This window comes from Equus asinus, chromosome 11, assembly GCF_041296235.1.
Source record: "Equus asinus isolate D_3611 breed Donkey chromosome 11, EquAss-T2T_v2, whole genome shotgun sequence".
Lineage (NCBI taxonomy): Eukaryota > Metazoa > Chordata > Mammalia > Perissodactyla > Equidae > Equus > Equus asinus.
The window spans coordinates 23,330,593-23,356,903 of NC_091800.1; the positions used below are offsets into that span (position 1 = coordinate 23,330,593).

Consider the following 26,311-nt stretch of genomic DNA (forward strand, 5'->3'; position numbering starts at 1 on the left):
TATGGGATGGATAATATTTTTCTCTTAAAAAATTTTCTACCCATAATTAAAGGCCTATCGTCTATTCTTGGGGTACATATCATTCACTCAGATTTCATTTTCCCCCTCAACTTTCCTATCTTAAAGTGAAAACTGATTAAACACTTTCTTGTATCTAAGGGGACCTCGGTGCTTTTAAGAGTAACCTGTGACTATATTCCTAGAAGTTGCCAGTGGCTGTTAAGGCACCTGACTGCCTCAAATTTCTGTTTTTGTGGGAGAGCAGCTCATTGGCATGTGGCTGTGGGAAAACTCAGTCCTAAACGAGATGGAATGTGTGGCTTCCTGCTGTTCCCTGCCTTTCTGTCTTACTTTGGCTTCTTTTGTTTTTATCTGCAATATCAGGGAGGATGCTGGCAAATGAGGTACTGCATGTTCCTTTAAGATATTGTTATCACTCTGCTGTCTCAGAATCATTTGTAGGCACAAGGTTCCTGTCAACTTCTAGAAGTCTAACCTACCCTATTAGACTGCCAGATGTTATTTTGACAAGGATTACTGTCTTTTTTTTAAAAAATCACGTCATCTTTGTCTCTAAAAAATAGCATTATGTCTTGAACATCATGTCCCTCTACCTAAATCCAACTGTTTCTATGGAAATTAAGCGACCCTTTAATAATGTATTTTATTTTAGAATCCTTGCTTTGAAAATCAAAGAATGAAGTGTAGGTGGAGGCCGAAGAGCCTGTGGTGTGTGTCCTCGATTTAGAACATATGCTTCTTACTGTGATTAAGTGAACACAGTGTCTCTTGATTATACTCCAGAGACACGACCCATTTCAAAAAATAAACTAAGATAACTCAAGATGTCAGAATGCAAATAATAATACCAAAGGTGCCACCAGGTAACTAGAAAGGAGACCCATATTTTGCTTGTTTTGGATTTGCAAAGAAAACAATAGTGAAAAACAGAAGAAAATAAAGATGGCTCCAAATCCCATCGCTAGAAGTAACCGTTTTTCACACTTTGGTGAGTGGCTCTCAGTATTGTTGAAAGGCTGTATACAGATAGAGGCAGATAATTTTGCACTCATTAAATCATGACACATGCCATTTTGTGCTTGCTTTTTTATTCAGCAATGTTACTGATATCTTTCTATGTCAATAAGTATAGATATATGTCATCATTTCAGCAGTTGCATAATATTCCATTTGCTACACCACACTCAGAATTTAATTAACCAGTCCCCTGTTGGTTGTTTCTAGTTTTTTGCCATTACAAAAAAGCGCTGTGGTAAATATCCTGGTATCTTTTCCACTTGTATGATTATCACCTTAGGGTAGATTCCTTGGAGACCTATAATTTTTTAAAGCTTTCATAATAATGATAAAAATAGTAATGATGATGTGATAGTTACAATTTCTTAGATGCTTCTCCTGTGCCAGGTGTTGTACTGTGTGTATTTATGTATCTGTTTGTATGTATATTAGCACATTTAGTCCTTACAACAACCTGTGAGATGGGTGTTGTTATCTCCATTTTGTATGGGAGGAAGCTGAGACACAGAGAGGCTAAATTAGCGTCAGAGCCAGGACCGGTCCAATTCTGGAGTCTGCTCTTTGCCCTGTCAGGGATTTTTATGAGACTCTCCTCTCGTAATGCCTTTCTCTGAGGAAAGCCTCCAGGGTCAGGTTGGAAAACTGGGGTGCAGCACAGTGAAGTGAACCACCAAAGCAGAGCAGAATGCAACAGTGTTTCCTAAACCACAGCTCATCACGCTGTCTCAGGTCCCACTGCCTGCGCTGAAATGTTCTTTTGTGATTAGAATTCTGTGTGATTCCTCATTTAACTCGCAGCCTGCATCTGTCTCTTTCCTCTTTTCAGACCCCCAATAAGCATATCTCACAGGCAGAGGTGGTCATCCGGTTTGCGTTCCAGACGTCCATCACAGTGCTGTGCATCGCCTGCCCCTGCTCTCTAGGCTTGGCCACACCCACGGCGGTCATGGTGGGCACTGGGGTGGCCGCCCAGAACGGCATCCTCATCAAGGGAGGCAAGCCTCTGGAGATGGCCCACAAGGTTGGCCTTGTGCTGTGGTGTTCCCAGCTGTCCTTTGGGGTCTTGGTTAGGATGATTTTGTAGCTGTATACTATGTGTTTTTTTTTTAAACTTAGAGAGTCCTAGTGAAAATAGTATCCATTTAAATTTCATATTAAGAGGAAAATGTGAAAGAGACCCGGGGGGGTCGCACTGTTAAATAAAACAAGAAGCCAGGACTGACCGGGAATGAATATAGCAATAGCTAACAGTTATAGAATCAAATACTTTATAAATAATAATTGATTTAATCTCAGCAGCAGCTCTGAGGTGGGTGCTTATTATTCCCGTGTTACAGATGAGGGAACTACAGCGGGAGGAGGCTGGGTAACTTGCCCCAAGGCCTGCAGCTAATAGGTGGCAGAGTGAGGATTCACAGCCAGGTCGTTGGGCTCCAGAGAAAAGTACCAGCTCTGCATCCATGTGGTTAGCGGAGGGGTCCTGACCATGGGGAGTGGAGTAGTGAGCAAGTGTTTGTGCAGAATCTCCCTTTGGCCCAAGATACCAGTCCCTAACCTTCCATCCTTCCATTTACTCATTCGGTATTTGTTAAGCATTTCCTACGTGTGGGTCCTGTGCTAGGCCCTGTCAATGGTCATGGTCCTCAGTTCTCAGGGAGCTTAGAATTTAGTGGGGAGGACAGATATGGAGTAAGTGAACAACAAATGCTATGAGAGAGCGTGAGATGCCGTGAGGACAGGGAGCCCAACCCAGGCTTGTGTGTGCTGATGGGGCTTGAGGGCGGTGGAGGTGGTCGGGGAAGGACATATCAAGGTTAATCTGGGACCTGACAGCTGAGCGAGAGTTAGCCAGACAACAGAGGTTGGGAACAGCCTGTTCCGGCAGTGTGAACGGCCTGGGGAGGCTGTGCTGCCATATCACAGACTCTATAGATCAGAGACTGAACTTTTCCCCACCATTGTATCCCCAGCATCTTGTCCAGGGCCGAGCACATTGAAAGCACTCCACAGTTATTTGCTGAATAAATAAATGAGGAACTGAAAAAAAAGCATTGAGAGAGAGAGAGAAACTGACAGGAGATTAGGCTCTTGAGGGAGAGAGAGGCCTTGAAGGTTTGGTACAAGATTCAGAACTTAACCTAAAGAATGGCAAGGAGCTTTGGAGGGCTATGAATTGCCAATGTGACTGGATTACATGTTGGGAAGATCATTCTGGCGGCAGAGTGAAGGACGGACTAGGAGGCAAGAGTTGTTGGAGGAAGACCAGTTAATAGCATTGAGAGGGCTCCGTTCAGCATCAGAAACAGAAAGCTGGATCTAACCGTGCTTTTGGGACCCAGCGTGAACAAAGCAAGCAGCTAACCTTATATAGGGTTTGGGGCAGTGTGGAGTTCAGGAATTGATGGGCTTTCAGAAGTGGGTGTTTGGCGGTCTTAGTGCTCAGCTGGCCTCTGGACCTGGAGGCACAAGTACTGGAGTGTAGTTGCTGCTGACTGGCTGAGCCCAGACCCGTGGGGACTGGTGCAAAGCTGCCATGACCTAGCGGGGTGGGTCTAAAAACTGTCTCTGGTGGTTACTTGTTATTAAGGCCAAGGAACACCCGCTTCCTTTCTTGAACTTGGCGTGTGAGAACTCTCTTCTCAGTGGGCTTTTGCTCTCTTCAGGCCAGAGAAAACAATGATTGGCTTGACAGACAGCAGTGCAGAGACAGGCAGACTCCCAGGTCCTGGCTCCTGACCTAACAGGAAGAGAAGTCTGCGTGGTGTTACTGTCCAGGAGATGGTGCCATGCCATCTCCCATTAGGTTGGAGTGAGAATTTCTGGCTCAACCCACTGAAGGTTAAGCCACAGTGTGGATTTTTTTACTGGGTAGAGGGAAATGATGTCTGCAGTGGGAGTGGTTGAAGCCCGTGATGGGTTGCAGAGGATTGTGTTAGGAAGTTATGAAGGAGTACTGCTATCTGCTTGAGGCAATGTGAGTGGAGCTGTGCCTCAAGAGCGTGTGGACTCTGAAAGTCCTTTCCTTCTGTGTTTGTGGTCACTGAGATGTGGTTGTTTTGGCAGATAAAGACTGTGATGTTTGACAAAACTGGCACCATTACCCATGGGGTCCCCAAAGTCATGCGGGTCCTCCTGCTTGTGGACATGGCCGAGCTGCCCCTCAGGAAGGTTCTTGCTGTGGTGGGGACTGCAGAGGCCAGCAGCGAGCACCCTTTGGGCGTGGCAGTCACCAAATACTGTAAAGAGGTACGTGCACCTCGGTATTGCTCGTCCCCTTGCTCCTCCCGCCTCCTTCTCCACTCTCGCCGGCTGGGCTGGAAGCCTCCGACTCTTTCCTCCTCACATGCTTTTCTCCCGGCTGCTGTTGGCACCTGAGCCAGCGACCTTTGAGGAGGCCTTGGCTTGTGTGGTCAGGAAAACCACTTGGCAGGCTCCTCTGGAGCAGGTGGAGATATGGCTCGCAGTGGTAGGTCCCCTGTCATGTTTCCAGATCATCAAAAAGCTGTTAACAGTGTTAACAGTCATTTGCTGAGCATCTATGCTCAGGACAACCAAAACTAGTAAGATGTGAACTCTGCCCTTTGGGAGTTCAGTGCTTTATGAGCGCTTAGTGCAAAGGGATACTAAAATGAATGGGGTATCAGGGTGAGGGAGGGAGAAATCCACTCAACTGGGATGTCTGAAATGGAGAGGAATGAGCAGCAGTGAGCCAGATGCCCGATGGGTTCGTGGCACAGTTAATGGGGAAGCATTCACTCATCCTCTCGTCTCTCCAGATGAAAGGTCCTGTTTAAGTGTTTTCTGTTTTCAATCTGAATATAGAAGCATCAGGATGTGCCAGAATATTGCCCTGAAAAAATTTAAAGAGTCTGAGCAAATATGATTATCAGTAAATGTAGGAAGGTGACATGGATGCCTTAAAAAAAGTTGACGGCTCTTCCTGGACAGAGAATCTTCCAGAAATCTCATTTCATGGTTTGGCTTTCATGTAGGGTCAGACAGTCTGCCATTTCTCCTCTCACCCTTGATGTTTCAGGAAGAATTTTGCTCACCCTCAGTCAGCCTTCCTGTGTTTTGTTAACCCAAATGAAAATAGCTCTCCTTTCTTTCTCCTGCTGGGTCGCCCCTCCTCCCCCTCCAGCGTCTGTAAATGGGCAGTTATCTGTTGATAGCCTAAAATGGCTTTGTTACCGCTTACCTATTCCATCATTTTTATGAAATTATTTGCAGCATAAACGTGATATTTTTCCTCTCTGGCACCTTCACTCCCCCTCACCCCCTGCATTTGCTGAGTATTGTCCTTCCCCTTTCTAGCCTGCAGCCTGTCCGATATCATGAGGCAGCCACCTAAGGGGAGAGTTTAGGCTGTTGAATTTTGTTCGGTTTAATGATTACAATGTCTGTATGAGATGAGGAAAAGAATTCCTGTCCGTAGTCGCTCTTGCCACCTTTCCCTGCTCTTCTCCTTCCCGTCCATCCCTTCGCTCTTCATTCCTGGTGGCCACTGCCCTCTTCCCTGCCCTCGCCGCCATCGTCTCGGTCCTGCCTCCCTCTCAGCTCACCTCTCTGTTTTCGGTTCCTCTACCCGTCTCCCTTCCTTCACAGGTACTTGGAACAGAGACCCTGGGATACTGCACGGACTTCCAGGCCGTGCCAGGCTGTGGAATCGGCTGCAAAGTCAGCAGCGTGGAAGGCATCCTGACCCACAGCGAGCACCTGCCGAGCGAGCGGACCGCTCACCTGAATGGGGTTGGCAGCGTTCCCTCGGAAATAGGTATCCCTGGCCTTTGTCTCTGCTGCTCAGCCGGCCGGGGCGCCTTGGGCCAGCTGGGTCAGGTGGCCTTGAGCCAAACCACAGAGAGCACCTCGCCAGCACGCCACCCTGGTTCCCGACTGTGGAGGAAGGTGGCTCCTGGCTAGTATACCTCACGCCTGCCTCGCCCAGGAAAGCCTGTAGTTTCTCTGTTGTTTCTCTCTTTCATACGTCTGGATCTTGTTGCTGATGGTAGACAAGGTAGTATATTACTTAGATTCGTAGACATCACTTATCTGCTCTGTAATCTTGAGTCCCCTCTTTCCTCTCCCAAGTTAGTCCTGCTTCTCATAAGCTACAAAGTAGACAGATGGGAATTCTACTTCTGTTCTTCCTAAACTGGAACCTCCCATGTGGTGGAACTCTGATGGGATGTGTCGTATTTACAGAGCTGGCAGCAGTCAGGGAAAGCAGATGGAAATGGTCTGCCCAAGCGTGCTTGGAGTGACAGCTGCTTATGATTAACAGCCTTTCTTAGTCTAAGGATAGCTTGCTAGCCATCGGTGTGAGAGTCTAAAACCCCCAAACCAAAGAAACCGATCTCTAGTGTTTCCTCTTAAGTATGTTGGTAGTTAAATCTTGATTTAGATTTTATTGTTAGAAGCCATCTACCACCTTCTAGCAATTTAAAGCCTCAGGATGACCTTTCCATTTAGCTTCCAGGGACTGGTCCTTGTAGTGACGCCTAAGTTAGTGGCCCACATGGTTAAAAGGTGACAGGTGAGAGTCTCACCTGGCCTTTTAGGAGGTATAGCTTTAAAACATTTCATAGAAGTAGACTGCCTAATGATTTGCTTATTCTCCGTGGGTCGTCTATACCAGGCAGTGATGAATCTAGGCTACACTTGCTTTTGGTGCTGGACAGATACCTAATTGCTTCTGATCCCTGTAGAAAAAGCAGCAGAGAGACCTTTAAAGGCAAAGGAGGACACTACATAATTTTAATATGTTTATAACATTTTCATACATGTAGTATGTACGTGTTAACACCCCACCTTAATTCATACCACATGTTCTACACGTTATACTTTCTCCCTGGTCCTTTAATGATGGTGTTCCGAGAGGCACTTACTAGGTTATCACTTTTCAGAATGATTAAATGGATATTTTGCTGTTAAAAGGATTCCATAGTTTTTCGTACTTTCTCACAGTGAAATTGGACTCTTTGGGAATAACCACAAACTCTTTTGTACAGATGTGGCCCCCCAGACCTTCTCTGTGCTGATTGGGAACCGTGAATGGATGAGGCGCAATGGCTTAACCATTTCCAGCGACATCAGTGACGCTATGACAGATCATGAGATGAAAGGCCAGACGGCCATCTTGGTGGCTATTGACGGTATCACTCTACTCACACCTTCGTTCTGCTTTCTCACAAATGAAGTTTCTTGAGCCAGCCCTGATGGCCTAGTGATTAAAGTTCGGTGCACTCCACTTCAGCGGCCTGGGTTCAGTTCCCAGTCACAGAACCACACCACTCATCTGTCAGTAGCCCTGCTGTGGCGGCAGCTCACACAGAAGGACTAGAGGGACTTAGAGCTAGAATATACAACTGTGTCCTGGGGCTTTGGGAAGGAAAGGAAAAAAAGAGAGAGGAAGATTGGCAACAGGTGTTAGCTCAGGGTGACTCTTCCTCAGCACAAAAAAAAAAAAAAAGGTTTCTTGGAGATATCAGACAAAAATAGATTCCTCCTTTTTAAAAAAAAAAAAAATTCCCCTCCATTAATTTTAGGTCTGTTTTCTGGAAGGTTGTCTTGTCATTTTTTTTTCCCTTCATTCCGAGTCCTAAGGCCCTGTCTCTCTATCTCCATCTTCACCACCAGAGCCAGCTCTGCTCTGGCATCAGTCTCAACTGTCTTCACCATCACTGTTTGCCTCTGTCCAAGTTGGCAGTTCAGAGTCATCCTTCTCATTCATCACTGCAGATGAAACACAATTCACTTTGCAAGAGGTTTAACTGTAGGGTACCTTCAAATACTGAGATCCCTGTAACTTTTCAGAGCTTCTCAAGAATGCACATATCTTAGCACTCAGATTATATCTTGCCTTTACATCTCTTACTTTGTTAATGTTAGTTGCTGCAAGTAGAAGTAAAACTATATGCAAATAAGAAATGATGATTTATGTTGCTGTATTTTGAATGCTCCAGCCAAGTACATCCTCTTCGCCCATTCTCTTTTTCTCCCTGCTCCCACCACCATGCTTCTCCTAAGTCCTTGTCGACCTGCAGTCCCCTCAGGTCATCAAACCAGAGTCAACTCAGCTAAAGGAGGCGTGCCCTCACCCACCATGCAGCCTCACCCATCACCCCTCAGTCCTGGAAGGCCTGCTGGCTTCAGTATCTAAAGATTCACTCCAAAAAAGAAAATTCTATGGAAATGTTGTCTGTAGAAAGAGACAAAAAGGAAGGATTGATTTTCTAGCTGTTAGGATAGTCGTCACTTTTTAAGTAACATTTGTTCTGTTTCTCATATTTTAATAGCTAACATGTATTGAGTTATGAGCCAGGCATTCTGTAAATTAACAGATATGTCTTGCAGAAAATTTGGAAAATTCTGAGAGCTATAAAGAAGAAAATGAAATCATTGAGCATGCTCCCTCTCAGAGAACCACTGTTAACATTTTGATAGTCCTTCCAGACTTTTGTATGCATCTGTAAATATATGTAATTTTTAAAAAACAAAGTCAAAACCATACTATGTTATATAATGTGGTGTTCTGTTTTTTGCGTATAACATTATATGATGGAAACTGTTCCTGGTCCTGAAATATTCTTTGCTCCTGGGGCTGCCCAGTGGCCTGCTGTTGTGTGCTCATCTGTAGGTGTTCCCTCCAGGTGTGCTCTGTGGGATGATTGCCATCGCAGATGCTGTCAAGCAGGAGGCCGCCCTGGCTGTGCACACGCTGAAGAGCATGGGTGTGGACGTGGTTCTGATCACAGGGGACAACCGGAAGACAGCCAGAGCCATTGCCGCCCAGGTAGGGGCCTGGGGCGGGGGTTGAAGACATCTTCCCCCTTTGAAATTACAAGTGATTTTAAGCTCTCAGAACCAATTTGAGGAAAAAAGTAGGCGCGAGTGTCTCTAGCACTTAGGCTTGCTTCTGGTTTTTCCTCCTTGCTGGGTGCTTTTCTCTCCACGTGTCTCTTCTGCTCTGAGCGGCATGGCGTCCCACAGGAGATTACTGTGCTACGGCCGCAAAGATCACATCCCTGGGTCCTGGGTGCTGTAACTCATGCAAGACTGGCTGCAGCCCTGCAAAAGCAATTCCAAAGATGTCTATTTCCCAGTCTTTGCAATAAAAAGAAAAAGATCATGGTTTGAGGGCTGAAAGAAACAGCTTTTAGCCTTTATGTTACGTGAATGTTCTGCCAGCTCAGCTTGTCTCATTCATGTGCACCAGACAGATGCCCAGATCCCCAGCATTCTCCAGCAGCACTTGGTTCTGAGTTTGGGCCGTGAGGACAGCACTGCTGTATGCCTGCCGGACTCCCCACGCAGTGATGGCTCCAGTGCGAATTCCTGAAATTTACTTACCCCCTCCCCCTCCAAAAATATGTGCAAAGCGATATGCTTTCAGGAACAGATTGCCTCATAGGAGGGAAGCAGTGCTGTCTTGCTATATGCTACCTTCCTTATTAACGATGGACTTGATAGACTCGATGGACTCGTGGAGAACCCCCCTTTCTGGTTAAAACTTGCTCATCCATTCCACAAGCACTTATTAAGTACCACCCACATGACAGACAGGCTACAGAGAGGAGTGAAGAGGCCACCTGCTCTCGAGTCCTGTGGGGGGTAGATCAGTGACCAAGTATAAATCAAATGCTTGATGCTCTAACAGAAGAGTACATGGGACACGTGGGAGCTGCCAACTTACTCCTCAACCTTGCAGGGGCCAGGGACACCTTCCCGGAGAGAGGATGCTTGAGTGAGGAGTGGTCAGATAAAGAAGAGGGGGAGGGAGCCAGCCCTGATGGCCTAGCCATTAAAGTTTGGTGCACTCTACTGTGGCAGCTCGGGTTCAGTTCCTGGGCATGGAACCACACCACTCATCTGTCAGTAGCCATGCTGCGGCAGCATCCCACATAGAAAAACTAGAAGGACCTACAACTAGAATATACAAGTATGTACTGGGGCTTTGGGGAGGGGAAAAGAAAAAGAGGGAGACTGGCAACAGATATTAGCTCAGGGTGAATCTTAAAAAAAAAAAAAGAGAGAGGGAGGGAGGGAGGGATAGGGAAAGGAATACTGGCCTTTCCAGGACAGAGCAGGCAGCGTGAGCACCACCTGGAGGCACAAAGCAGCAGTGAGTTGCAGAGTGTGGGGAGCCGAATGGTGCAGAGTCTAGTGCAGGCCTTCTGGGGCCTCGAGGCAGGGAGCCAGAGACGGGCAGAGGCGAGATCTCAGGGGACCTTGGGAGGCAGACCAAGGAGTTTGATGTTGGTCCTAAGGGAATTGGGATCCACTGGAGGACTTTAAGCAGGAAAGTATTGTGACCAAAGGATGATTATTTTGGAAATACCACTGGGACAGCCTATGGAGAGAGTTGGGAGGCCAGGGCATGGGCCGGGAGACTGGCAGGGCCTTGGCATGGGAGCAGGGGATGAATTTGCTGTGTGACCTGCAATCTGCAGGGTTTACTGACTGGCATCATTGACTGGACCTGGAGGCCCAGGACCGGGGCAGGATGACTCACAGGTTACTGCCACTGTCCCTATCCTTTGCCAACACTGGGTGTTATTGTATATTTATCTTTTGACTGCTGTTTTCCTTTCCTTTTAGGTTGGCATCAACAAAGTCTTTGCGGAGGTGCTGCCTTCTCACAAGGTGGCCAAGGTCCAGGAGCTCCAGAACAAAGGGAAGAAAGTTGCCATGGTGGGAGATGGGGTTAACGACTCCCCAGCCTTGGCCCAGGCCGACGTGGGCATTGCCATCGGGACAGGCACAGATGTCGCCATCGAGGCGGCTGATGTTGTCCTCATCAGAGTGAGCATGGCTGTCCCTTCCCCTGTTGTCCAGGTTATGGGAGCAGTGAGGACCGTGGGACAGAGCTCCTGATTCACCGCGTGTTCCTCTCCTACAGAATGATTTGCTTGACGTGGTGGCTAGCATTCACCTCTCCAAGAAGACCATCTGGAGAATACGCCTCAACCTGGTGCTGGCGCTGATTTATAACCTGGTGGGGATTCCCATCGCAGCAGGTAGGTGGCTCTCACCTGCTGTGCCACCTTCGACTGCAGCTGCCGACCAGAAAGGCTGGTTGCTGCCGGCCAGGCTCCCGCCACACGTAGTGAGTAGCCACCTTGCTGGCTGGCTGGCCAGAAGCATTGCTGAAAGAGTTGATTTTATTGTGTTCTCTGCTTTATAAGTCTCTAAAGGTAAATGAGGAACTGCAGCATGGACCCAAACTGTCATTCACTCTGCTCCTCTCTGAAAAGCTGGCCAAGATGCTTGACCGTTTATTTATCGTGGCTGTATTTTCTGAACCATTTATTAAGACATAAAACCTGAAAAAGAATCCTTATTAACAGTTAGGGGGCACCTGCTACACGATCAGCACAGGGAGTGATGTTTCTGAACCTTATCTTAAAAATTAATCCTGCCTGGGTTTTACCCTGACTCACAGAAACGATCGTGGAAAGAGATGGATCTTTTCTGCTTCATAACTCCCCCCTGCCCCGACCCGTTGAATATTGTGTCACCAGATAGGGAGAAGTCGCAGACACATCAGCAAGGGAAGCCTCCCACATGGGCTGAGACCTGTTTTTCAACAGGACTTTCCCGCCTCAGTGTCCCCTGTTGTGCCCGGGTGGATAGCGCTGACTCCCATAATAGATTAGCGTGTTCGCCTCAGCCTCCTGAGCTACGTGGGCCAGGCAGGTGTACTTCCTGTCCCAGAGCTGGCTCAGGCGCTGATTCTCCATGTTTGTGCCTCTCCCACAGACCTTTGCCCATAGGTAGACTGAGTCTCCTGTCTCTGCCCTGGAGCCTCGCTCTCGTTGCCCTTTCTAAGGGTGTTTTGAAGCCCTTCAGGGAAGACAGTGTGTAGACAGGGACTGTGGTCAACAGCAGTCTGTTGTCCAAACACTCGCGCAGTCCCCGTGGTGCCTCAAGAGAGTTGGCTCTCCTGCTGCTGCTTTCCCTCTGGCTCCCCGCCGCCCTGCCATTGTCCCTCTGGGTCCTTGGGATTCCCTGCTCCCCAGGAGCTCCCCCCCTAAAACTAGTGATACCGATTGTGGATGGTCCCAGGAAGGTCAGGGCTGGTGGGAGACCCCATTCCCCTTGACAGCGCCCCCACTGCCCAGCTCTGAGACAGCCTACCTCAGAGGCCTGTGGGCATGTGGTCACGACATGGCAGCAGGGGTTTCTGAGCCACCCCGAGGAGGAGAACTTCATGGTGGGCATGAGGGTGGGGGGTCCTCCTTGCTGTATCCTCTGGGCTGCCGTGTGAGTGTTGTTCTTCCCTTGGCCAGGTGTCTTCATGCCCGTCGGCATCGTGCTGCAGCCGTGGATGGGTTCAGCGGCCATGGCAGCCTCCTCCGTGTCTGTGCTTCTCTCGTCGCTGCAGCTCAAGTGGTGAGGCCCTCCGTGGCGGGAGCACAGTGCAGGCCGTATTTACTAGAGCCCCCCCAGGAGTCCCTTTCGCTTTGTATGCATGATGCAGCTTTGGCTCGCCAGTGCACCTCCTGGGCTGGGAATAGGTGTGTGCTGTGCTCGGTTTCCCACTTCATTCACCTGAGGCAAATACCGAAAGGACAGCCGTGAGTGGAGCCAAGTGTGTGTGTAAAGATTTATCAGCACCATAAGCAAATACAGTGACCCCCTTGTCCATGGGGGTTATGTTCCAAGACCCCCAATGGATGCCTAAAACCTCACATAGTACTGAGCCCTATACATACTATGTTTTCTGCCTGTACATACCTATGATTAAGTTTAACTTATAAATTAGGCACAGTAAGAGATCAACAACTAATGGTAAAACAGAACAATTATAACAATATACTATAATAAAAGTTACTGTAGATCTTAGCAACTTCAGCATAAGATTTCTTTTCTTCTTAAGTTGAGAACTTTCACCTTTTCACTTAAAGGAAGCACTTTATGGCTTCTCTTTGGCATTTCCGAATTGTCAGCATCTCTACTCTTGCACTTTGGGGCCATTATTAATTACGTAAAATAAGGATTCCTTGAACACAAGCACTGTGATACAGTCAATCTGATGACCAAGATGGCTATTCAGTGACTAATGGACAGGTGGCATCTGCAGCGTGGATAGGCTGGGCAGGGGGATGGTTCACATCCCAGGCAGGATGGAGGATGACTTGAAATTTCATCACGCTACTCAGTGCGCAATTTAAAACTTCTGAATTGTTTATTTCTGGAATTTTCCGTTTAATATTTTTGGACTGCAGTTGCCCATAGGTAACTGAAATCGCAGAAAGGGAAGCTGTGGATAAGGGAGGACTGCAGTCATGTGGCGCATAATGATGTTTCAATCAAAGACCACATGTCCGACAGTGATCCTGTAAGATTAGTACCGTATAGGCGTGTACTATGTTATACCATCTAGGTTTGTGTAAGTGCACTCTATGACATTCGCACAACAAGGCGATCGGCTAATGATGCATTTCTCAGAATGTATCCCCATCGTTAACTGACGTGTGAATGTCCTGTAATTTACCACTTAACAGTCATTATGTGCTGGGCCGTTCTAGTTACTCTGTTCAAGGGCTGTTTGTGTAAATATATAGACCTGAGATCCCTGTATATTATAGTTTTTCCTTTTTCAAAAAAGATGTGTATTTATTGATGCTTTCATGTAACAAAAGTTAATGGCAGCCTACCATGTGCCAGGTGTTTGGATAGGAAGTTTTTGAATCAGGTACACTTTTCCTGAACTCTAGGAGTTTAATATTCTTTCCTTTAAAAACGATGAGGTTTTGATACTATGTGTTATTGAGAGTCTTGGATAAAAGGCCTTCACCAGGCTTAAAAAAAGAGTGTGTGTCCAGAATGGCTCAACTGCTGTTGAATTCTTGCTTTCCAGCTATAAGAAGCCGGATCTGGAGAGGTACGAGGCCCAGGCCCAGGGCCGCATGAAGGCCCTGACCGCATCTCAGGTCAGTGTGCACATTGGCATGGATGACCGGCGGCGGGACCCCCCCAGGGCCACAGTCTGGGACCAGGTCAGCTACGTCAGCCAGGTGTCTCTGTCCTCCCTGACGTCCGACAAGCTGTCTCGGCCTGGCACCGCGGCCAATGGTGGGGACAAGTGGTCTCTGCTGCTGAATGACAAGGACGAGGAGCAGTACATCTGAAAGCTCCAGGCAGGTGCAGACCAGGGACCATCTCCTGGCTGAGCAGCCGGCCTGGCCCTCCCTGTGGACGAGGCTTGAGCCAAACAAGTAGAACACCAGCAGCCAGCAGCAGGATGGGCAGAGCGCTCTTCAACCTTGGGAACTTGCAGGCCCTGGACATCCCCCCTACAGGATGTGGCCTTGCCCAGATGTGGGTCCTGGGCAGGACCACTTTGCCTGAATCCCGCTGGCACAGGCACCAGGCCTCCTGGCCTCACCATGCTGTTGGCATCAGCCTCTCGGAAGCCTCTCTGGACCCTAGACAAGGAAAGGACAGTCAGTCCTCCTCGCAGACCTCTGCTGTAGTATTGGGGATGATGACTCGTGAAATGAGGAAAAGCTCATCAGGACCAAAAAGTTGGTGGGCCTTTCTATAGAACTCACTAAAAAGCTTGGTATTGGGCTCTTTTTGTCGACTCCCATGAGTATCGCGTGTCTGAGACCACAGTTTACCTCAAGTGCACCTGTTGTTTTCTGCTGGCACAATCTCTTTTCTGTCCTTGACGCTAGGGATCCCCCCCCCCCCCCCATCGCCTTTGAGGGCAGGACTGGCATCCTGGTGGTCCCTGCTGCTGCTGTCCTCGGCGTTGCTCCAGGTGTGCTCCCTCATGCCCTCCTGCCTGAATCTGCCCTCACACGCCTGGCCAGAGCTTGCCATGCTTCTCTTCAAGTTGAGGAGGGTGCTTTCTTGCCCACGAGCCACTTCCCCATGGAGCCGTGGCTTCTCACCCCACAGAGTCGAGTGCTGTTGCTGACCATTGCTGCCTAGCTGGAGTGAGGGGCCCAGAGCCTGAGACTTGAGAGTCCAAACCCCGGCTTCCTGTGGAGTCCGGGTGCTCGGGTCCCAGGGCGCCTCTGGTGCTTGGCACAGGCATGCTGCGGGGGAGGCGTGTGCGTGCAGGAACCTCCTTGCACAGCTCCAAGAGCTTCGACTACATGGCCTGCTGTGTGACTGTCACCTCATGGAGTCCAACATAGAATTTGTGTCAGTGGTGCCCCTGGTGTTGTGCAGCTCCGAGGAAACGGCGACACCCAAATGAGAGGGAACCACAGTTCTCCTCCACAGACTTCTATTTCTGCACGCTGAGTTGGTGCCTTAGGAAAGGGGGGCTGTCCCAGAGGGACAGTCTGTTTCTCACTTTCAGCGGCTTATTGTGATTGCATGACTTCGGAGGGGCGGGAATGGGGCTGGTTTCAGACTCTGAGGTTGGTAGTGATTGACAGAACCACACGGGAGTAGGCTGGTAGAATGAGAATAAATTCTAAGGTGAAGCCCTTGTCAGACACACAAAATAATTTTAGTTATTTATTGAGTGTCAGTTATTTTCCAGGGACAATGTAAGCGCTTTTTATAGTTTACCTCTAATCCACCAAACCAGCAAAGTAGGTATTATTGTCTACATTTTATAGGTGGGGAAACAGGCTCAGAGAGGCCAAGAATCCTGCCTGGGATCACAGAGCCAAGACACATGCCAGAACAGGGCTCCACATCCGTGTCTGTTGGCTCTGAAGTCTCTGCTCTGCATTTGCTGCCGCCCTGAATGTCGGTTTGCTTGGAATGGAATATGATCAGAGTCATCTCTCCTTCCCCTTGGATCAGTCGTTTCCAGTTTTGCTTATAATTTACTTTTTGCTGGGTCTTATCCTCTAAAACCCAAGTGCAGGGTTTTGTTGTGTTTATTGTTTTCAGCCTTCCTTTCCCTCCCCAGCCCCTCCCACTGTGTGTCCCCAGCGTGTCCTTTCTGTTCTTGGCTGTGTTCAGGGAGTGTTCTGGTTTTCCGAGTAGACTAATCGCTGTCTAAAGAATCTAATTGTATTGATGTTTCAAAAAGCTTTTAAGACCGTAAACATCATGTCTATATGGACTTGAAAATATTTATGTGATTGCACAGAAAACAACCTTTTAGATATTTAAGTGTAGGAAAATTTTTGGCTTCAGATAAGAACAACTGCTACTTCAGAAACTTTCCATGCTGTATTAGAATCAGGTTTCTTTTTATTCGTTTGAAAGCTGCCTCTGGCTGGCTCTGTCTGAGGGAGAAGTGTGGTCAGGGCGGGTGCAGCGACATCCTCCGTGAGAACTTCCAGGCACTGGCTTGGCTCTGTCTTTTGAGGGGAGCGTAGAAGCATGGGATTTTAACAGTGGAGGATGTGAGGGATCAGAGAGAGCCCTCTGATCTGCCATCCCCAGCACCGTGTGAGCCCCTCTCCCAGATGCCTGTCTCACAGGTGTGTGGGTTGAACTCCGAAGGGCACCCCCCGTCGAGGTGTCCATCCCACTGGGCCACGCACAGGCCCAGATTACCCCTTAGATGCACTTCTCCGGTTGAGGGTGATTGCAAAAGGCGATTCTCAAACCCACATGCTTTAATCTGGAGGGCTTGTTTTGGGTTCCTTGACCCTGAAGGAATGGGGCATGGGGAGTAGTCTGGACTCGGGGGCTCTGTGGGCAAGGCTCTATGGGCATCTTGGGGTGGTGGGAGACCCTAAGTGAGCTACACCTGAAGGTGAGGTGCCAGACTAATGTATCATCCAAACCAGGGCACTTTTAAGAGTGAAAGGAGGTGCCGTTAATAATTATATCAGGACAAGTAGCCTAATCCGGGGCTACCCAAGCAAACTGGGACCTGTGGTCGCCTCCCTTAAAAGGGAAATGGGCAGGGGCAGGCCCCGTGGCCGAGTGGTTAAGTTTGCACGCTCCGCTTCGGTGGCCCAGCCTTTTGCCGGTTCGGATTCTGGGCGTGGACATGGCACCACTCATCAGGCCACGTTGAGGCTGTGTCCCACATGCCACAACTAGAGGGACCCACAACTGAATTATACAACTATGTACTGGGGGGATTTGGGGAGAAAAAGCAGAAAAAAAAAGATTGGCAACGGTTGTTAGCTCAGGTACCAAGCTTTAAAAAAAAAAAAGCGAAATGGGCATTGTGAAGTCATCACTGACACAAACCATCACTGTAGAACTTTGTCCTAATTGTAGGTTTCACAGGCACGCTGGTGACGTAATCTTGTATCAGATTCCCAGATCCTCCTCCTCTATCACATACTGGTACAGGCACTTCTCTGTAGAATCCCTGAGGTGATCCTCTTGTGGGCAATGTGACCACATAGCTAGAGACGCAGGCACGGTTTTGTCCCACCTGCTGGTGCACTGCGGTGCCCTCCAGCATACCCTGTAGGACTTCACGCCAGGCGGGCCTGACCGCTTTTCTGGACGCCCAGGTATGGGAATTCCATGTTGTATGCGTGTCCCGTTGTGGAAAGGGAGGGTTGATACCACCCAGGAAAGGATTCCATTTCTTTAGAAAAGAGGTGCTTTCTAACACTCGAGCACATTTCCCTGATGATTCCCTAAGCGCCAGGATAAAGCATAACACCTGTCGGTTCCTGGTAAGTTTTCAGTCTTAACACCTTGGTGAAGAATTGTGATGGGATCACTTTTTATATAAACAAATATAATAATTCTAGTTGGGTTTTTTTTTTAAAGATTGGCACCTGAGCTAACAGCTATTGCCAGTCTTATTTTTTCTTCTTCTTCTTCTCCCCAAAGCCCCCCAGGACATAGTTGTATATTCTAGTTGCAGGCCTTTCTGGCTGTACTGTGTGGAACGCCTCCTCAGCATGGCTTGATGAGTTACGTCCACACCCAGGATCCGAACCAGTGAAACCCTGGGCCGCCAAAGCAGAGCACGCGAACTTAACCCCTCGGCCACAGGGCCGGCCCTGAATAATTCATTTTTTTTTTTAAATGGCACCTGGAAATTGACATGTCAAAAAGTAGATTCCCCAAATTGGTCTAGTTTACTAAGGGAAAAGAAGTGACCTTTATTTTAAGAAATTAAGTATAGACCAAAATCAGCCAATCAAACAGGTTAGTTAGGAAAAGATTATTTCAACTACAGAAGGATTTTTTTTTGCTTTAAAAATTCATGTCAGTATTTCAGTAGATAAATTCCCTAATGCATATAAAATTCCTCTTGAGTTAGAAAAATTTTATTTGCATGCAACTTTCACTTAACTGCCTCTTTTGTTTTTTTAAAAAAAAGGCAAGGAATGCATGTACAAAGAAATGCTTTCCGCAGCTCCTTGGGCTGACTCCGTTTCCCTTTCACATTACCTTGGTGTGTGGGAAAGCTGATTTGGTATTGGAAAGTATTGTGAAGCTGGTAGGAATGAAACCACTCTACTTTCTTCATTTTCAGACTCAGCTTGGTCAGGGACATCAACACCATTGTTTGCGATCATTCCAGGGGAGATGTCTACTTGTCTGCTCTTTTCCTTTGTGTGAAGACAATGACAGTGGTTGAAATTACAGGATAGAATACGAGAATGTTAAATAATGCTGCAAAATCCCAGAGTCTCCTTTATTCTATTCCAAAAGATGAATAAACTTGTAAAATCCTCCAAGGGCTAAGATGAAAACAAGAATTGATGGAAATTTAACATTTTTTTTTCTTTGAAAAGGAAATGGCGGTTATTTCTTCTTAATATAAACATTATAACTGCTTATAGCAAAGATTTAAACATGCTTAAATCTTTGCTATAAGGGGAGGGGAAAGGCTGCCATAATACTCCCAACCCAGCCTCCAAAAGTAAGCCCATGGACATGGTTTCATGGAGGGATGTCCTCTGTGGGTGGACCACATTAGGACACTGAGGGAGCAAAGCTTGCCTCCCCATGGGGAACCCAACTCCCTGACCAAAGTGAGAGGTGCAGTAGTGGGCCCTGGGATGGACTTGTTGTGAACAAAGGGAAGAAAGTTGCCATGGTGGGAGACAGGGTTAATGGGTCCTGGCAAGGTCAGGCGACAGACAACATTCAAATTCTGTGAGGCTACTGTGTGCTGGGTGCCCAGGTAGGTTCTGTCACTCTTGCTCAGCTAGTCCTCACGTTGGCCTTAAGAGCTATTTGTATCACTATCCTATTTCCACGGATGGGGGAACCAAGCTCAGGGGAATTTAACTGACTGTCCAGGAGACAGAGTTGGGGGCGGGTGCTTGGCTGCTTGGCTCTGGCTGCAAAAGCCCTACTCCATTGTGCCCCCTGGGTCTGCCCCTCCTCCCTGCAAGGATGATCTCGGGCACTCCCCTTAGCAGGAGAAGCTGGGCTTCCTCTGCACCCCTTGGTACTGTGCTTGGGGCAAATAAAGTGTCCTTTGGCAGGACAGTGTGGTTTAACTCAAGAGCCACCAGATGTCTCTCTGACCAAAACAATCTCCCAGTCTGCGGCTAGAACCCAAATTCTCTTGATCATTTTTTGATGCATCCGGAAATTCAAATAAACATCATCATGAAAATGTGAGAGATGGGGCAGAATGTGAGGCTGGAATTCAGCCCTGGCCCTGGGGTGCCTCTGAAGGAATGGGGCATGTGATGTATTTACTGTGATGTATTTATATACCTGTACTTGCAACCCAGGGTTTCAGAGCCTCCTTAAGCTCAAATTTAGCCATGCAGAGTCCATTGTTGGGGTGACTTACCCATGAATTTCCTTTATCATCATGTGCATCTGTGCTTCATACTCTCTTCTTACAAGTTTAGATATATTTTTTAAAGCTTGAACATTAAAATATATATATATTTTTAAAGGCTCACAGTGATTTTCAGTGGCTCCAAAGCCCCAAGTTCTAAGACTCCTGTGTTTGCTCTGGGTTTGTAACAAGGCTTCCATCCCAACGCCCTGGGCAGAAGTCTGTCCCCAGCAGTGCCCATTTACAGTGCTGGTAACCCAACCCTCCCCTGCCGGGACCCCGGGGGTCTGCTTGATCCCAAGGAGGAGTTACCTGCCCCAGAACTCTATCTTCTCATGTCTTGAATGGGGAGTGCTGCCCTCTTTACTGTGCTGAGATATGAGGGTGGAAGGCGCAGGACATAGGAAACTCCCACACAGTGCAAGGTGGCTGATGGTCTCAGGTCACCTTAACAGGTAATGGACATATCATCCAGTCTCCTTTAGATCTTCCTACCTTGCCACAACATAAAAAAAACGAAAGTGTGATCTGGGCTCTCAGCTTTCTCATCTGTACAAAATGGGCATGATAATAGTTCTACCTCCCAGGGTGGTGACGATATAATGAGGTCATCTGGGGAAAGCACATCTTGAACACCCAACAAATGTTACTGCTGCTGTTGTCCTTGATGTTGTGAGTGATGGTGACTGTATTCTAGGGACAAAAGCCAACCCACAGCCTTTCCATCCCACGCAGGTGAAAACTGTCTTTGTGTGTTCCCTGGCTGGGCTGGAGCAAGCGCCTATCTATGGTCTGCCTCTAAGACCTCGTGGACTGTGTAATTTCTTTAAAAGGAGCCGCCTTTGGCCAGCTGCTGTGCGCCAGGACGGACTCCTGGTTCTCATTTTCCGGTGGTCCTAGAGCATGCCCCTCTGCAGCATGCCCTGTGTTCCAGGAAGGACATTCCAGCAGGAGGCCATGCAGTGGAGGAGAAGCTAAAAGCACCAACCTTAGAGTTGGGCCCACCTGAGTTCAAAAGCCGTTTCTATCCCTTGAGGAAGCCACTCCGCCTCTCTGAGCTCCGAAATCAGTGTAGAAGGAATGAACTCCTCCTTCGTGGGCGTGTGAAGGCTGAATGGAATTATGGACGTGAATGCCTAGTGCAGGGCGTGGCACACGGTAGACACTCAAATCTAAAAGGGAGTTATCGGTGGAATGACACAGATAACGACCTCCCCCAGGAGGGGGCCCTGTGGGGAAGACCCCGGGGGGAGGTTCTGGGATGGTCCTGCTCTGGGATGCAGGCTCTTAGAAAATGTTTATTGACTGTTTGAATGATGCTGGTGCACCGCGGGAATTAGGGAAATGAGCACAAAAGGTGCTAGTGAACAAGAGGTGCGGAAAAAATAAAGCAGTTTCTTTGTAACGTGTCATTTCGGGCTGGTTTAGAGGCGGGGTCTCGTCTCATTCACTGTGTCTGCATTACAGTTAGGAATTTGATCGTTTCCCCCAATCTTTTTTGATGTCTTTCCTTCCTCTTCAGGGTAGAATTTTGATGATTCAGCTTTGGGGGCTAAATAGAAACCCAAGCACAGAGGTATGGTCTTTCCATCTCAGAGCTGCGGGGGGGCCTGACGTCATGTGGATTCAGTCACAGAATCACCTCCCTGTGATGGTCCACCGCGGGGGATGGGGGGAGAGCAAGGGCGGTGAGAGGATCTTTTTTTGGGGGGGAGGAATAGGTGTTTTATAAACTTCTGTTTAGTCCTTCCTGTTTTCTAAAGAGTGAGAGTTAGGGCTAAAATCCATATGAGCTTAGAATGCAGCTAAATTTTCAAATTTATTACTTCTGGGAATATAAAAGTAACGTATACTCCCAGTCTCTGAATTTAGATACACTTAAATTTGAATATAGTGAGGTTTCCTGTAAAGTCGGAAAAATACTAGGCGCCTCAAGATGGGGGCATTGTTTTCCATTTAAAGCTCCACCCACTTCTAGGTGATGTTTTAATGTGCCTGTGCCGTCACTGTCAATGCCATTGCTTCCCTGTCCACGTGAAGGGCATTCGGTGCAAATCACTCCGTCCCTCCTCCTCCTCTCACCTCCATGCCACACACACACACACACACAACTCATGCTTGCACATGCAGAGACTATACACACTCACACCCCAACTAGGAAGAATCCTTATTTTGCTTTGCCTCTTACATGCCCTTCCTTTCCTCCTGAGCCTAAAAATTTAGGCTACTGCTGAGCCTCCAGTGCTGTTGACCTTTAAATCCACTGCTTTTCTCCTGTTAGCGTCCTCGCAGCGGCAGTGGCTGGTGGGTGAATTGTGTCCACTACCCGATGAAGCGGCTGTCCATAGGGGATGCAAGAAACCTCAGCCTCCCCTGGTGACGGGGAAGTTAGCAGAGCAGGGACTGTGGTGTTGGCGGCTGGATTTTGCCCTCGGGTGAGTGAGGGTGGCAGCTGCTTTATCTTGGCAGGAGGAAGAGCAGAACCTCTGCTGTGGAGGGACTCCACGGAGCAGGCGCTTAAATGAGGCCTGATCGTGTGCTAAGTGCCACGGGGATTCAGGACGGGTGAGGCACAGACCCTGCGCTCAAGGAGCACGTGCAGGGAACATAAGGCACAAACACAAACACTGCACACACAGCCTACACACACATGAACAGACTACACACACGCCACACACACACACTATACACAGACCACACACACAGACTATGCACACAGACACAGACCACACACATAGACTACACACACCTAGACCGCACACACAGCCTACACACACAGACACAGACTATACACACAGATCACACATATAGACTGCATACACACACACAGGCTAGACACACACACAGACTACCCACCCACATAGACTACACATAGACTACACCACATAGATTACACACACACATACTATACACGCATCTACACTACACACAGACCACACACACATAGACTATACACAGACACAGACTACACACACACACACACACACACACATGCACAATGGGCAGGCTGAGATCCCGGGCCTTAGAAGAGGAGTCTGAGGAGGAGAGAAAAATCGTATCTGGTCGCTGTTCTGGGGAGGAGGGTAGCATGTGGGCTGGCCATTGAAGTGTAGGTTGTGATTTCATGGAATAATATGGGAGAGGCCTGAAGGAGGCAAAGGGGCATTCAGGGGAGAGAGTGACCAGCTTGGTTGGTCAGGGCTGTGCTGGGAGGCCATGTGGCCGGTGTGCGTTGAAGGTGGGCTTCATAGGGCAAGCTTAGAAGTCGGCCTGGGAACATTGTTGACTAGGGTTGAAGGGCCTGAACGTCATGACCTCTGAAGGGGCAGAATGGGCAGTATAACACTCATACATACGTCCTTGGCAAGTGGCAGGGGGGAATGTGGCAGGGTATGAGTTACAAAGGGAGGTTCTGGTACCTGTCTCTGTGTATCTCTAGAACTGAGGGGACATTTGGGATCTATCTATCTATGGGTCTATCTATCTATCTATGTGTCTTTCTCATGTGCACGTTTATATATGTATGTGTATCCACACATATGTATTTCTATACATGTATATGAGTGTGTGTGTTGCTATTGTTAAAACATCTAGATTAGCAAAAGGAAAGAAAAAAGTTAATTCTACCTTTGTTAACACCTGTTGTTAGAATTACTTCCTTGTTTCTTTCAAATTCTATTGGAAGTGCTCATAGGTAAACCTATCGGTGGTGGTATAAGAGAGCAATTAGTTGAGAGTTATCAGAGGGCTGACCCTATTTCCATTCGCTTTTCATCGGTCATGTTGAGGGAGTCATGCTGAGGTGCTGGTTAGAGAGCGCACAACAGGAGGCCTGTCCTCAGCTGCACTGCTGGGTCACCCAGACAAAGGCAATGGAGTCTGGAAAATACGTTAGAGACTGAGTAAGAGCTGAACAGTGACACACTCCTTCTAAGACAGGAGAAGTTTAGGAAGAGTGGTCTCTAGTAGTGACAGGAAGAGGCATTGAAGGGTCTTGAGGAAAGCGTAGGATTTGGAAAGTCGGAGACAGAAGGCAGGAGGGTTGGACTGAATGGGGTCCCCAAGGAGGGCTGGCTAAAGCCTGTGCCGAGGGCAGGGGATTGATACTGTGAACTGAGGCCAGCACCAGGGATGCTCCACAAGGAAGGTTCTTGGCAGCTGCCTCCTGCCAGTTCTTATAGCAAAGGTTTGAGGAAGTCCTGAGCACAGAAGCCCAAGTTTCCCAAACGTGTTGAAGGGACTACAGACTCTCTCCTTCAGTAATGATTACCATCGAGTAATCAGTTCAGCTCTTACTCAGTCTCTAACGTATTTTCCAGACTCCATTGCCTTTGTCTGGGTGACCCAGCAGTGCAGCTGAGGACAGTAATGATTACCATCGAGTAAAAAGGCGAGATCTTGGCGGCCTGGGTCTTCCAGGAAGGCTTCGCAGAGAGGCTGAGAACTGAGTGTGGTTCAAGTATAGGAGAGGTTTGCTCAGGGAGAGAGGGGAGGGCATTTTGTCCACATGGTGCATGTGGAGGGGAGAGTGAACTGCTTGTTGGGGACGGGGGACAGGGGTTGAATCAGTTGGTGGGGCCACACTGGAGAGGACAGAGGGAAGCAGGGACATCTGGGAGTGGGTCTCTTCTTTCACCTCCCACAATGCTGGAGACTCTGCTGTGCCTCCCCACCCTTCTCTGAACACTGGCCCCAAGTGTGCAGAAGTGGTGGTCCTTGGAAGAATCGCTGGTGCCAACCTTGGCCCCTCCTGGCCTCAGCCCCACTCCAGAATTGTGAAGACCTCCACAGGCCCGCCCGCCCTCCCATGGAACTTGAGGGAAAGAGGAAGAGAGCAGCTGTTAAAAAAATTAAAGGTCGCGGAGGAGAGTCCAGCAGCATCTTGAGCCGGGTCCCGTCTCCAGATGTCGTCTCCAGATGTCGTCGCTCTGCAGCTGTCCTGGGCAAGGGCGACTGAAGGGCAGGGAAGGCAACAGCCTCATCCAGCGGGTCACAGGCTGAGGAAGGTGTGATTTCCAACCCCAAGCAGATAGGAAGCTCCTCTTCCCCACCCTGCCCCGAGCCTGGCTGGACTGACCTTACTCATTGACTCAGACATAATTCAAAGAGCCCCAAAGATGCTTCTTCTGGAAGCTGCCAAAAAGCAGATACCCACCTGGAAATACCACCCAAATGGATGCATATGGGCTAGATTCCGCCTCACCTGTCCTCACCTGTCCTCATCTGTCCTCACCTGTCCTCACCTGTCCTCTCCTCCCCTCCCCTCTTCTTCCCCTTCTCCCCTTCCTTCTTCCCTTTTTTGTTTCTTTTCTTCTTTTTCTTAACAGGCAATTTTGGATCTCTTTGTCTCACAGGATTCCCTAGTGTCCCGATCCTCAGCCCCAGCCATCGAATGAGCTGCATGGGGGCTGGCAGCCACTTTGGAGAGTGGCCCCTAAGGGGCCGCCTGTGTTGACCCCCAAGACGAGGTGCTCTGGCAGCTGCCTGATGCCTTTCCAAAACCTCAGTAGCACAGCTGATACTGTTTTGTTTCTCCTGACCTTAACAAGCCACCAACTCCACTGCTTCCCCAGGTTGTCATGAGTGGGGACAGGGAGGCCATCTCAGATCCACAAAGCCAGCTCCTCCTCATTGGCCAATCGCATCCTGTTTCTTGAGAGGCCTCATGAAATGGCTTAGATGAAAGGCCTATGCAAGGGGCAGGGAGGCCTGAGTCACAGACCAGATCTCAGAAGCTAAAACTGGATGGGTTTGTCAAAAGACTGTCCTACTCCTGCTGGCAGTGAAGAATTTCCAGGGGCTCATCTGGATTTGCTGACACAGAGTTTCATCCAAGGAAATCACCCAGCCAGCTCCACGTGAAGTGACGCACCATCACCTGAATCGGGTCAAGGATTCAAACGGCCCACTCCATCCCTCCAACGCCACGCTCTATGGTGGATAGGACGATGGCCCCCAAAGATGTCCACGTCCTAATCCTCAAAGCCTGTGAATGTCACCTCACACGGCAGAAGGGACTTTGCAGATGTGAATAAGTTAAGGACCGTGAGATGGGGAGAGTTTGCTGGATTGTCTGGGTGGCCCAGTGTAACCACAAGGGTCCTTATAAGAGGGAGGCAGGAGGGTCAGAGTCAGAGGAGATGTGACAGTGGAAGCAGAGATTGGAGTGTTCTTGAAGATGGAAGGGGCCAAAAACCGGGAATACAGGCAGCCTTGAGGAACTGGAAAAGGTGAGGAAACGGATTCTCCCCTTGAGCCTCCGGAAGGACCCACCCCTGTCCATGTCTTGATTTGAGCCCACGAGCCCCATTTTGGACTTCTGACCTCCAGAACTGTGACAGAATAAATCTGTGCTGCTTTAAGCTGCTCAGATTGTGATAATTTGTTACCACAACAGTAGGAACCTAATCGGCCCCTCGAAGGTCTCTGCAGGCCCCGAGACAATCAGTCCCAGGAGTAACGGCCTCAGCCTACCCCAGACTCACCCAGGCTTCTCCAGAGAAGCTTCTGGAGCTGAATGAGTCTGGAAAACACTGGTTTACAAACAGGACTCTTTAATGGAGACGACCTCTCAGAACCTTTAATGTGTTTATCTGTCTCGTGAGTCTTCAGGAAAATGGAGTGTGC

General features: G+C 48.6%; 1 protein-coding gene across 7 annotated transcripts in view; it reads left to right on the forward strand.

The window, feature by feature from the left end:
- ATP7B (ATPase copper transporting beta) overlaps positions 1-21,093 on the forward strand; it is a 110,245-nt gene extending 89,152 nt beyond the window's left edge. For 6 of the 7 annotated variants that reach the window (XM_014851386.3, XM_044777221.2, XM_044777218.2 and 3 more), the window contains 9 exons: positions 1,865-2,059; positions 4,102-4,284; positions 5,644-5,812; positions 7,047-7,190; positions 8,688-8,830; positions 10,636-10,839; positions 10,937-11,054; positions 12,327-12,429; positions 13,901-21,093. In XM_014851386.3, the coding sequence (XP_014706872.2) occupies positions 1,865-2,059; positions 4,102-4,284; positions 5,644-5,812; positions 7,047-7,190; positions 8,688-8,830; positions 10,636-10,839; positions 10,937-11,054; positions 12,327-12,429; positions 13,901-14,171 (1,530 nt within the window). In that variant the 3' untranslated portion in view covers positions 14,172-21,093. Of the gene's footprint in view, positions 1-1,864; positions 2,060-4,101; positions 4,285-5,643; positions 5,813-7,046; positions 7,191-8,687; positions 8,831-10,635; positions 10,840-10,936; positions 11,055-12,326; positions 12,555-13,900 lie in introns of all 7 variants that reach the window. The other variant, XR_011506879.1, reaches the window with a different exon arrangement.
- Positions 21,094-26,311: the final 5,218 nt, after the last annotated feature.